The sequence below is a fragment of the Crinia signifera genome, chromosome 4, assembly GCF_055691185.1.
Source record: "Crinia signifera chromosome 4, ASM5569118v1, whole genome shotgun sequence".
NCBI lineage: Eukaryota > Metazoa > Chordata > Amphibia > Anura > Myobatrachidae > Crinia > Crinia signifera.
This window is the reverse complement of record NC_139220.1, coordinates 184,749,946-184,763,966: the sequence shown is the minus strand read 5'-3', so window position 1 is coordinate 184,763,966 and position 14,021 is coordinate 184,749,946. Positions and strand designations below refer to the sequence as shown.

Below are 14,021 nucleotides of genomic sequence, written 5' to 3'. Positions count from 1 at the left end.
GCCCCTTCCTTATGATACCACATCCTTTAGTTGTGTGTTCTGTCCTTTTATTAAATATGCGGGGGGCGCAAATATAGCGTTTGCAGAAGGGTGCCAGACACCCTAGCACCAGCCCTGGCTGTATGATCACCCCCACTCCCCATCAGGTACCTGCATTTCCTATGTTCTGGAGATTTCTGCTTACTAATTGTATCATGCGCTGCAAGCCACTCTATTTGAAAAGTAAAATAAATATTTTTGCTATGTAATTGCAGCTTATAACTTTAACTTAATTGTTGATTCACCAACAAGTTTTATAGTATGCAAAAGTTTTAAAACTTTTTATGGATAATAAAACACAGATAATTCTGCCCCAAAATTCATAGTAAAGGAAGGAAACAGTAAGACAAAAATAAAATACATTAGCCATAACATGAAAACAAATCACATTGATCCCCACACAAAAAAATAATGATAATCATATTCTCCCCCATAGGTTGCAAAAAGGAAGCACATTGACCCCCAGTTGAACATAGTACAGCAGGGGCCAGGCTCATCTGCTTGCAGAACACAGGAGAGACCTTATGCCAATGCCAATTGTTTTCACTGTGTAGTGTCCCAGGGTGTAGTGTTAAAAATGCCGTCATCTGATAACCATACGAGTCACTGCCTTGGTGAAATTATGTTCTTCTAGGAGTTAGTGGGGACAGTATAACAGCATGACACCTGAGCAGCTACTCGCCTAGTTCCCTGTGACTCATCTTCTCTAAATCTGATTCTTGCCCAATGTAGATACCAGGAAGCTTCTTAAGCAACGAGCCCTTGAACCGGGACAGACACTGACACCATCAATGTGAGAGAGGGAGCAACAACAGCCACAGCCAAACAATGATGATTAATTATGACAAGAGGAGGAGGGGCCAGCAGCCACATCTAGAACCCATAACATTAGAAAGGGGCGGTCTCATATGACCAGGAAATACAGACAGAACTGGAGCAAGAAGAGACCAGTGAATAACAGTTGAACTCGTGGTGGTGGCTGTAAACTGTCACTGGTGTGGACATCTTTACCTCTGGTGGCACACTTAAGCACAGCTCAATGCACACTAGTGTGCCATCACACAGGGGTTGAAAAACGCTGTTGTGAAGTATTATTTTCTTTATGTACTTACATGTTTCAGCCAAAGGTTGGTTTCCATAATCTGATTAACTTCATCCTGTGATTATACATAGAGAAAGCCATTTTACAATTACAATATCTGTACATATCCTGTAAATAATCATTAGTTCTTTATTAATGTAATAGTTTAATAATACTTCTGCAAATAGTGTAAACATTTATTATATATACATAACTTCCAACAATTAGAGCAAATATAATTCCCATGAACACTTGTAACTCTTTAACCTACTGGCCCTATGGCATGTTTCCTTATCATTTTTGTTTTTTTAAATACTATTCTTAATTAAATATTACTATTAGTACAGTACATACAGGTATATATGTAACACCCTTTTGGCATATGCCTTTGGATTGGGCCTTGTACAAATAATAATAATTATTATTATTTTAATTATGAGGCGCCACAAGTGTTTTCAAGAGCCGCACAATGGAACAGTACAGGAATACATTACAGTAAATAAAAAACAGAAATAGATTACAGGTAAAATGAATGCCACAGTTCAATATACATTACATTTTAAATGTAAGTAGTGAGGACTTGATCAATGTACTACTAGGGGCTGGTGGTCAAAGATGGACACTGAGGGGGAAATTTACCAATATGAAAAACCTAGTTTTTCGTATTGGTATTTCCCCTACGACTGCATACGACTGTTTCAGTCGTATGCAAAGTCGTGTTCCGGAGGGGAATGTACAAAGCAGTCATATACGACTGCTTTGTAACCCACCGATGTGAATTCGTATTAGCTGGCCATATATACGGCCGCTAATACGAATTCGTACAGGCAGCCTGCACGGATCAGTCAGATCCATGCAGGCTGCAGAGTGTAAAAAAAATAGAAAAATTAAATAAATAAATAAAAAAACCAGCGTGGGGTCCCCCACACAGCTGTAACCAGCACCAGGCTGAAGGAGCCGGGGCCGGTAATTAAAAATCAGGGAACCCGACAAATAGGGGTTCCCCGATTTTTAACAACCAGCCCCAGGCTCCTGCTCTGGGGCTGGTTCCCAAAATACGGGGGACAAAATGAGTAGGGGTCCCCCGTATTTTAAGAAGCAGCCCCAGGCAAAACCAGCCAGCAGGGTAATGCTACAGCCGGGGGGAGACTTTTTATACAAGTCCCCCCGGCCAAAGCATTCAGCCCTCTGACCAGTCAGCCTGGCCAGGGGCCCTGGAGGAGTGGGGACCCCCCCAATAAAGGGCCCCCCCCCTCCAGGACTTACCTGACCAGGCTGAAGCCTGGTGCTGTCCCCGATGCCCCTGGGCGGTGGGCATCGGGCTGATTCAAGTGTAAAAAAAAGATTAAACTATTGTTTTTTACTGTGGCACTACAAGTGCCAGCAAGCTGGGACTTGGAGAACCACAAGTCCCAGCCTGCTGGGCATTAAAGGGCCCGCTGGCACTTTTAGTTCCACAGTTAAAAAAATAGTACACAAAACACACTGACACAAATTTTAAGTAAAAGTTTAATACACACATCACACACACACTGATACTTACCTATCTTAACCCCTTCCCGACATTTGACGTACATTTACGTCATGGCCGGGAGGTACTTCCCGACACATGGCATAAATGTACGTCATGACTTCTAACTGTCACTGCGTCTAGAGACGCAGTGACAGTTAGGTGATGTCTGCTGTCCCTGACAGCAGACATCCCCCCTCGCCGCCCAGGGGGGGCAGGGGTGCCCCCCCCGGTCGGCGATCGCTGTGATTGGCTGTTCAAATCTGAACAGCCATTCACAGCGTTTCCTGTGTTACCGGCGGCTAAGCCGCTCGGTAACACAGGGATCGGTGGTGATCGGTGCTGTCAGGTACAGCACCGATCACCACCGATGTGCAGCCCACCCCTCGCACCCGCCGGGCACTCACCCGGCAGCAGCAGCGGCTCCCACGGCTCCCCCGGAGCGTCTGGAGCGCACGCAGCGCTGCCCTCCTCCCCCCTCCCCCCCGCAGCAGCAGCAGCAGCATCAAGCTGCTGAAAAAGTTGTAAAATAAAATATATGCACTGAAAATATATGTATATATATATATATATATATATATATATATATATATATATATACACACACATATATATATATATATGTGTGTGTATATATATGTATATATATATATATATATATATACATATATACACATATATATATATATATATATATATATGTGTGTGTGTGTGTGTGTGTGTGTGTGTGTATATACCCCACCGATCGCCAGCCCCCCCCCCCCTCCCACCCGGCAGCCCCCCTCCCTCCCACCCACCCGGCTGCCGCAGCGCCAGCACCCCTCCCACCCCCCCGCCAGCCGCAGCGCCAGCCCCCCTCCCAAAGCTGGTGACTAAAATGGGGTCACTTGTGGGGGGGTTCCACTGTATTGGTGCTTCGGGGGTCTTGCTAATGCGACATAGCACCCACCATTCATTCCGCCACCAAAAATCACTCCTTCCCTTCTGAGTCCTGCCATGCACCCAACTGGTATTTTTTGGTCACACGTGAGGCATTGCCGTACTCGGGAGAAATTGGGGCACAGATTTTGGGGTGCTTTGTCTCCTTCATTCCTTGTGAAAATAAAAAATTTTGAGCCAGAACTGCATTTTTGTGTAAAAAATTACATTTTTTTACACAAAAATGCAGATCTGGCTCAAAATTTTTCATTTTCACAAGGAATGAAGGAGACAAAGCACCCCAAAATCTGTGCCCCAATTTCTCCCGAGTACGGCAATGCCTCATGTGTGACCAAAAAATACCAGTTGGGTGCATGGCAGGACTCAGAAGGGAAGGAGTGATTTTGGATTTTGCAGCACAGATTCTGGTTGAATGACCCCCGAAACACCCATACAGTGGAACCCCCCCACAAGTGACCCCATTTTGCAAACTACACCCTTCAGGGAATTCATCAAGGGGTATAGTGTACATTTCAAACCCCCAGGGGTTTCACCAATTTTGATACAACTGAGCTGTGAAAATGAAAAATTTATTTTTTTCATTTTCACTGCCCAGTTGTACCACAATTGGTGAAACCCCTGGGGGTTTGAAATGTACACTATACCCCTAGATGAATTCCCTGAAGGGTGTAGTTTGCAAAATGGGGTCACTTGTGGGGGGGTACCTAACTTTTAGCATCTTATGGTGCCTAGAAACCTACATGGTTCCTAAAAAATAATCTCATAAAAAGGAGGCTCCAAAATCAAGTAGGTGCTCCTTCTATTATGAAGCCTGTGGTTTGGTCACCGTGCACACTAGGGCCACATATAGGATATTTATGAAAACCAAAGAATTGGGGGAATCAATTTTTAGTCACATTTCTCTAGTAAAATGTACTGTGTTCCTTAGAAAAATGTATTAAATTTGCAAATCTGCAAAAAAAATGAAATTTTGAAATTTCACCTACACTTTGTTTTAATTCCTGTGAAACACCTAAAGGGTTAACATACTTCCAAAATGCTGTTTTGAATACTGTGAGGGGTGCAGTTTTTGAAATGGCATCATTTATGGGGGTGTCTCACATACAAGTCCCTCAAAGTCACATCAGAACTGAACTGGTCCCTAAAAAAATCAGTGTTTGAAATTTTCTTGAAAATTTGAGAATTTGCTATTCATATTTGAAGCCTCCTAGTGTCCAAAAAAATTAAAAGGAAGTTGAAATAATGATGGCAACATAAAGTAGACATATGGTCTATGTTAGTTATTAACTATTTTGAGTGGTATGATTATTTGTCTCACAAGCAGAAAATTTAACATTTTGCAAATCGCTAAATTTTCCATTTTTTCACGACATTTTGGTATTTTTCACAAAAAAACACAGACTGTATCGACCCAAATTTACCACTAATTTGAAGTACAATGTGTCACGAAAAAACAATCTCAAAATCACTGGGATAAGTAAAAGCAAAAAAAAGTTATCCCCACTTAAGTGAGACATGTCAGATTTAAAAAAAAATGGCTCTGTCAGGAACGCAAAAACTAGCTCTGTCAGGAAGGGGTTAAACCCGTCGGTAGGTCGCTGGCTCCGGTGTCGGCGTCCTGTCTGAAGAAAATCCATGGTGGACCTGTGGAAGGAAATCCTACTCACCAGGTCCTCCATGGATGGTCTTGTGTCTTCTGTCTTCTTTTCCAGGGCTTATTTCTTTATCTTCTTTCTTCTTCTTTACGCTCCCGGGACTTTCAGAGCTTCAGAGATGTTTCCTCCTCGACTTCTGGACTAAGAATGAATTCTAGCCAATCAGGAGCCGACTTTACTGGCTCCTGATTGGCCGCTAGGCGGCTCCTGATTGGCTAGAATTCATTCTTAGTCCAGACGTCGAGGAGGAAATATCTCTGAAGCTCTGAAAGTCCCGGGAGCGTAAAGAAGAAGAAAGAATAAAGAAGATAAAGAAATAAGCCCTGGAAAAGAAGACAGAAGACACAAGACCATCCATGGAGGACCTGGTGAGTAGGATTTCCTTCCACAGGTCCACCATGGATTTTCTTCAGACAGGACGCCGACCCCGGAGCCGCCGACACCGGAGCCGCCGGAGCCGCCGACACCGGAGCCAGCGACCTACCGACGGGATCATGATAGGTAAGTATCAGTGTGTGTGTGATGTGTGTATTAAACTTTTATTTAAAATTTGTGTCAGTGTGTTTTGTGTACTATTTTTTTAACTGTGGAACTACAAGTGCCAGCGGGCCCTTTAATGCCCAGCAGGCTGGGACTTGTGGTTCTCCAAGTCCCAGCTTGCTGGGGAGGCTTGCTAGCACTTGTAGTGCCACAGTAAAAAACAATAGTTTAATCTTTTTTTTACACTTGAATCAGCCCGATGCCCACCGCCCAGGGGCATCGGGGACAGCACCAGGCTTCAGCCTGGTCCGGTAAGTCCTGGAGGGGGGGACCCCTTTATTGGGGGGGTCCCCACTCCCCCAGGGCCCCTGGCCAGGCTGACTAGTCGGTAGGGATGAATGCTTTGGCCGGGGGGACTTGCATAAAAAGTCTCCCCCCGGCTGTGGCATTACCCTGCTGGCTGGTTTTGCCTGGGGCTGGTTCTTAAAATACGGTCGACCCCTACTCATTTTGTCCCCCGTATTTTGGGATCCAGCCCCAGAGCAGGAGCCTGGGGCTGGTTGTTAAAAATCAGGGAACCCCTATTTGTCGGGTTCCCTGATTTTTAATTACCGGCTCCAGGCTCTGTCAGCCTGGTGCTGGTTTCGACTGTGGGGGGACCCCACGCCGTTTTTTTATTTATTTATTTTATTTATTTTTACACCGCAGCCTGCACGGATCTGACTGATCCGTGCAGGCTAAAACGAGAATACGACAGGAAAATGGTGTTCTATTTTTCTGCCGTATTTTCGTGGACAAAAGCAGCCGTATTTTCTATACGGCTGCTAAGTACATCAGGAACCACCATTCTTTTGAATGGTGATTTCTGTCGTATCCTAACGATGGTGTAGACATTCGTATTTGTAAATACAAATACGAATGTTCCATCCCTAGGACTACGAATTGTTGTATTTTGGGGATAGAAAATCCCGAAAATACAAATTCGTAAAAAAAAGGTGTATTTCTCCCTACGAATACACCTTTTTTCTACGAATCCATATTAATAAATTTCCCCCTGAGTGTTTGAGTATGGAAGAGCTGTGAGTGAAATGTGAAGATAAGAGGGCTTAGACGACAGGAGGGAAGAGGGCCCTGCTCTGAAGAGCTTACAATCGAGTAGGAAGGGGCAACAGACAGATTACATGAGGTACAAGCAGGTGGGAGGTCGGTTGATGGCACGATGTAAGCAGGCAGAGACTGTCAACGCATGTGGCAGGGGTCAGAGGACAAGCCTCAGGACTAAGTTATGCAGCGGACGGGTACGCTTTGATGAATAGGTGAGTTTTCAGTGCGCACTTAGCACACAGTGCACAATAATGCACACTTACTGTATAAACCAATTTTTCATAATCTCTTGGTTTAGATATAGGCAACACCTACACACAAGTCTGTACAGGCCTTAGAAGTGATAGTTGGGTCTTCTGTCTCACTCTGGTAGACGGAACCTCTGCCCCAACACCTCTAACCTTTTATACTGCTTAATCAGTATAAACCACAATTGTATATTTATATACTAATTATAGAAAATTAACTGTCAGTCTCTGAACCATCAAAATGATGACATTAATCAGCAATAGCCATTATAAGAATTTAAGGCCCTTATTCTGATCGGTGCGGCCGGAGCCGATTATGCGGCCAGGACCGTGCGTGCGAAACCCCGCCTTCCATACGGATCGCCAACTCCGTCCGTATGCGGTAAGAAGCTGTCCGAACGGACCGCACGTGTATTTTTCACGGAATACGCCTCCTCCATCTAAGGGAACCTCCCCCATCATTCGATGGTCGCAGATCATCGAATGCAGGACTGAGTGCTCCACCAGCACCCGCAACCTCAGACCACACGGACATTTTTCCGTGCAAAAGCAGAGATCTGGGCGGGCAGCTGACATCCGGCGATGTCATATGTCCGCCCCCTACACGTGCATCACGGCCGCATTACCATACGTACGCCCAGCGTTTTCATGGGAACTCCCATGAAACGCGGGGCGTATGCATATGGTAATGAGCCCAAATAGCCCTTCACGCCCCTCTCCACCCCCTGTTCGGAGTGTTCACATATCATGCGGAATTTGGCCGTACGCCCCGCTCGCACATGTGCAGAGACGCCTCTGCACATGCGCAGACACAAAACATCGGCGGGCCGAACGCACGCGGATATATCCGCACCGATCAGAATAAGGGCCTAAGTCCTGATCTGGATTTGGGCATACCTCCCAACTTTTGAAGTTGGGAGGTCGGGACGTTCGCGCGCGCTCCCGAAAAGGGGCGTGGCCTCAAGAAAAGGGGCGTGGCCTCACGGGGTGACACGAACTCCGGCCACGCCCCATTTTCGCCGCTCGTCGGCGCTGAATAGACGCTGTGCGCATGCGCACAGCGTCTATTCTCGGCAAGCTGGGGGGGCTCCCAACTGTCCCCCCCACCGCGGGACAATGGCGGCCCCGGGCAGGACGCGGCAACGTCCCCGAATATCGGGACGTTCCCGCGGAAAGCGTGACAGTTGGGAGGTATGATTTAGGGTGCCTCCAGATGAGTTGAATCTCAATTTATAAATACATCAATGAGTGATAAAGAGGTGCTGTTATCATGTAGGAGCATCTTGCTGTGGCTGGTGGCTTACTATATGTTTGCCAATGTCTGTAACATTTATTACATACATATCTGCATTTCTATTATGTAAGATGTACACAGGGCCAATAAGAGTGCCCACGGTCTTGGGTTCTGTTGGGAAATGTGACTATAGTTGGAGAGGTGTGGCCAATAAAAAATACATAAAATAAATCCAAGCCCTGGTAAATACTATTCGTACCCCCTCATGTCCCCCCCATTCTCGGAATTACTTGATATACTGTAAGTCCCTCTTGATGATCTATGTCAGTGTGCTGGGGAAATAGTTTTTTTTTTTCTTGTCTAGATTAACCCCTACCTTACATGTAAACAACCACCATTCTATGTGTCAATGTTCTAATAGGCTTTTATGGGATCAGTAGGGGGGATTGCTGATCCTTTTAGTGCCATATTGGTGGATGCTGACAGGGACACTACGCTGACTACTAACTGCCACAGTGAAGCTACACAAGTACCTAAGATTATACTGGGTTGGTTCAGCCTGATGCTGGATATTGGAAAATAGGGGGAAACCCTGGTTTAGAGGTAAAGGGCTTGTCACTATTTTCTTTTTTGATGCGGCTATTTCTTAAAAAATACACACATATATATATATATATATATATTTTTTTTTGTGTAGCTCTGCCAATGATTATGTGAATTTGTGTGTGAGTGGCAGCCAGTCTTTCAAAGATTGTAAGATTATATATGGTGACACAATCCTTTCAGCAGATGCAGATTAGAGATCTGTAGCAAGACTTGACAGGTGTGTCGGCATAGACTGTATGTTGAATCTATGACCAAAGGTCTCCACTAGGGTTGTGTAAACAATCTGGTCTGGTGTTGGATCCCCGGGAGATTGGAGAAGTGTGTCCTCAGGTTAAGTCAAGGTGAGAAAGTTACTTAGCAACCTCCAGTACACAAAAAAAGAGGGGGACGGATGGACTGAAAATAGCGTAAATCAGAGCAACAGTATTAAAATAGCAAATCTTACCACTTTAACAAGCTGTGATAATGACACCTCAAACTTGACAATGACTGGATCAGACACATTCTCCACAGGTCGGATGTATGGATTGTAATTGTCAAACAACTTTTTATAGAGTTTGTGTTCTGCACTGGAGCAAAGAAAGCCTAAAAAATCAAACACATTATTAGAAAGTGATGTTCATCATGAAAATATTCTGGCGTAACTGGATTTATCTATAGAACTCTCTAAATAACAATGGTACCTGTGTAGATTCACGGCGGCAGTTACGTCGTCAGCGTAGTGTCCCTGTCAGAATCAGCGTAGTATTCCCGCGACCAGTGTAATTAGTGTAGTCAGTCAGAAGTAGCGTAGTGTTCCCACGAGTGTCCCCGTCAGAACTAGCGTAGTGTTCCTGCGGTCGCTTAGCGTAGCCAGCGTCTCATTATTATACTTTGTTAAGTTGCTTTCTTCTTCTTTATTATTAATAGAGACAGGATTATATGCATTTGCATATTTGCATATGCATTTGCATATTTTGCCCATTCTCACTGGTTATTGCATATTTTACCTAAAATCTAGTGATGGTGCATATTTTAGGCCCCGTCCTCTTCCCACCCGCGAGTTACAGCACTGCTTTGCCCTGCTGCTGCTGGCCAGGTAGTGGTAGAGTGTGCAGGCTGGGGCAATATGTGCGCAGTGTGGGGAACCTTGGATATACGCTATGTCTGACACTGCTCTAGGCTGCCAATCCATGTTGATAAAAGTCAGTCGGGGCGGATGCCATTACAAAGCTCCTGAACCTTTGCCTGCCGCTGGCCTGGGACTTTACACCAAGAGACAGACTTCTGCAGCAGAGGAGGCGGGCTGAAGGGTTGTGACATCACGCAGCGTGGAGGAAATGCCGTGTCACAGTGAGTATGCAGCGCAGGGAGGAAGCCTTCCACTGCGCCGCCCTCACATGCTATGCTGACATTTGATCCATCGGCACTGGAGATGAGGTTCCGTGTAGTTGAAGCAAGAAGAGCCTAGGATGCTGCAGTATGCTGTAGCAGCCAGGAAAAAAAAATCCTGTGTACAGCACTAGACATCTGCAGATGCTGTGGGCCTATTTTTGAGGTTTATTTGCAACTAATTGTATGCAGATTTTTAAATAAATAAGTTAAAAAGTACTTTTTTATTATTTAATTTAGCATATTTTAACACTTTTCATGCATATTTTAAGTATTTTTCATGCATATTTGCATGCATATTTCAAGCTTTTTATGTTGCATATAATCCTGTCTCTAATTATTAACTATAATCCAGTTACCAGTTAACACATGTCGTCATTACTGTCTCTGATGTATGATATGGCAGGTGTGAATGTGTTCCGGAAACACCCCCACTATCCACGGCAGCCCGAAGTGTGGCGAGCCCCGCCATGGGGCCCGTTTTGCGTCCTCCCAACCTTTTCATATCCCCACTATCCATGTTGGCATGGAGTTGATGTTATAAAGTGTGGCGAGCGCAGCGAGCCCCGCGAGGGGATGCGGATTACATGTAAAGTAGTCTGTGTCCGCTCGCCACGCTTCAGGCTCGGTGGCTCGCTGCGCTCACCACACTTTGTAATATCAACTCCACGCCGACGTGGATAGTGGGGGTATGAAAAGGTCCGGAGGACACGTAACGCATCCCCACATGGGACTCGCTGCGCTCGCCACGCTTTGGGCTGGTGTGGATAGTGATTTGCACACCGCACCCCCACCCCCCTTGTACAGAAGATGCACATGCTACCGAACCCCTAACCCTGTCGGCAGAGTTGCCGTACCCAGCCGCAATACTAACTGAGACGCACAAGCGTCTCATACAGGTGGAGTGCCCGCATGATCCCTTCTCCGCCAGCGTCCACCAGCAAATGGGATCTGGCGGTTACCTGCGCTGTGTGAGAGGCGCTCACTATGCTTGCCAGGGACAGAGCTGCAGCTCCCGAGGACAGTAAGTGACTACGCTAACTACGCAGGGTTGCCCCGGAGACAGTACACTTACTACGCTACGCTGACAACGGAGCTTAGGCTGCCGCCGTGAAACTACACAAGTAAGGCAGCCATTGGGCTACGCTGTTCTATGCTGACAACGTAGATTCAAACATAGCTTAGGTTGCCGCCGTGAAACTACACAAGTACCATAACAATTGCTACTACTAACCTGGATTTCATGTAAAGTGTAAAGATACAGTAAAGCTGGTATCAGGACTGCCATTGATGTCATGTTTGGCCTGCAGTACCTCTGGTTTGCCAGAGGTACTGCTGTTATGTTTGGACTGCAGTACCTATAGATGGCCAGAGGTGCTGCTATTATGTTCAGCTTGCAGTACCTCTGTGTGGCCAGAGGTGCTGCTGTCATGTTCGGTCTGCAGTACCTATGGATGGTCAGAGGTGCTGCTGTTGGGCCGAAGTATGGTTTCTGAGAGCAGTCCCAGCTGGTGTAATCAGCTGGACCAGGCTGTTCTCAGAATACCATTCCCAGCTGCAGCACATATTGAGGATTGAGGGGCCTGTCTCTGTATTTTCCCTAAGCTTCAGGGCCAGTTATAGTCTTACTAGCCTTGTCTGTTGTGCTGTACCTTGCCTGTTCCTGTTACCTGTTCCTTTACCTGATGCCTGCTCCTGTTTGCTGATGCTGAAGCACTATTCCTGTACCTGATTTATTATACTGATAATACAGTGGCATGTATTCAATGCTCCTATGTCGCCGTAAATAACGGTGAGAGTGCATGTTTTTTGGAGAGTGGTGAACTTTTCTCTCCTATTTTGTGCTTCCCTGTATTCAGCTCTGTTGCTTCTCCAAAAATATATTGCGAAGCTAACTCAGTTCACCCTGCACTTCTCACCATTTCTGTTCAATGGGGATTTTAGTGTCTCTCTCCAAAAGTGTATTCAATGCACAAATTGCGAGTCCTGCTGGTTTCTTTTTTTACAGTAGTTCTCCATTTTTCCCTCGGCATCTTTTTTAGGTGAACTGTAGGATTATCTTTGTTAAAGTTGTTATTTTTTTTGTTTTTTATGGCTTATAAATTAAAAAAAATGTACTCTAATGTATTTATTGCAAGTGCCATAATGCTGTACTTCTATATTAATTTATTTGGAATTTAATAAGTTATTTTAATGGTATCCAATAAGAAATCAGTAATGCTCCTAGTTATCAGTAATGCTCCTAGTAATCAGTAATCAGTAATGCTCCTAGTTAAACCAAGGCAGGGAAGCTCAGGGAGACCCCCCCTAACATAAAACCACAATTTAGGGGTGTATTAAAAAAAAAAAAACTAAACCAAAGCCCCCAAAAAGGCATTTAAAAACGCTAACAATTACAAAATAAATAAAATAAAAACCCAAGGCACTGAAACCACGGCCAAAGCACAACACAATAATAAGAATAAATGAGGACAAAATACACAGCACCAGTCTGCAGCCACAAACCCAATTAAAATTGTCACACAGCCATGTGTTGTAATAAAAACAATGCACAAAACACTAACCTTAAACCTGTTCAGAAGCCAAGATCCACAGATCCCCCGAACACACTGCTCAAACACAAGTCAAGTCTGCACACCTCATGTGGAGAGCAGGAGAAACCTGATCTCTCCTGCTACAGCTCACCCTTTTCCCCTCGCATAATTATGCAGAGTTCGCAAAAAGGGATGGTGAGCTGCAGAAGCGTTGAATAAAGACAGAAAGGAGGAGATGATTAAAAGTGGTGAGTGCTTCAGCGAGGTCACGGTGACATGCACGAGCGAACAGTGAGCCTGACTCGCAAAAAGCATTGAATACATGCCAGTGAGTTAACATCCATCCTACCTCCGTTGTCTGTTACTCCAGCAGGTATTACTACTAGTCTTGCAGTCCACATGGACTCCTAACAGCTAGCCATACATCAGAAGGATTTCAGGCCCAAACGTACAATTTTGACAGGTCGTGCGATGCATTATGTGTTTTGAGCTCCCGGTACTTGTTTCCTAGCACAGCCACAAAGATCTTGATCGTGGGCATCGTGAGGAAAAATCGGGGGCATCGCATGCAGTAAAAAATCGGGTGCGATGGTACCGACGCGATGCCCGCGATTTTCCCATAGGGAACAATGTTAAATACCTCAATTTAGCCGCGATGCCCCCGATTTCCCATAGGAATCAATGTTAAATGGCTCAATTTACCCAAATCATCATAGGGAACAATGGGAAATGGGCCAGAAAACCCCAAAAACACAGCTGAACACTGAAATGTCCCCCCAAAAGTAGTTGACGCCACCCCACAATCAACGCGAACCCGAAGCGTGGCGAGCGCAGCGAGCCCGCGAGGGGCGGCGGTACGCGTCCTCCGACCTTTTCATACCCCCACTATCCACGTCGGCGTGGAGTTGAGAATAGAATAGTGTGACGAGCGACGAGGGGACGCGGATACCTGTGAAGCCCGCGAAGGGACGCGTTTACCTGTGAAGGTATCTGCGTCCCCTCGCAGGGCTCGCTGCGCTCGCCACGCTTCGGGCTCGGTGGCTCGCTGCGCTCGCCACACTAATCTATTCTCAACTCCACGCCGACGTGGATAGTGGGGGTATGAAAAGGTCGGAGGACGCGTACCGGACGCGTACCGGACGCGTACCGCCGCCCCTCGCGGGCTCACTGCGCTCGCCACGCTTCGGGTTGGCGTTGATCGTGGGGTGGCGTCAACTACT

General features: G+C 45.8%; 1 protein-coding gene across 1 annotated transcript in view; it reads right to left on the bottom strand.

The window, feature by feature from the left end:
* CHRNA3 (cholinergic receptor nicotinic alpha 3 subunit) overlaps positions 1 to 9,433 on the bottom strand; it is a 46,841-nt gene extending 37,408 nt beyond the window's left edge. The window contains exons 1-2 of the mRNA XM_083179699.1: positions 9,342 to 9,433; positions 1,152 to 1,196 (exon numbers count right to left, since the gene is read on the bottom strand). Of these exons, the coding sequence (XP_083035825.1) occupies positions 1,152 to 1,178 (27 nt within the window). The 5' untranslated portion in view covers positions 1,179 to 1,196; positions 9,342 to 9,433. The remainder of the gene's footprint in view (positions 1 to 1,151; positions 1,197 to 9,341) is intronic.
* Between the last annotated feature and the right edge of the window lie 4,588 nt (positions 9,434 to 14,021).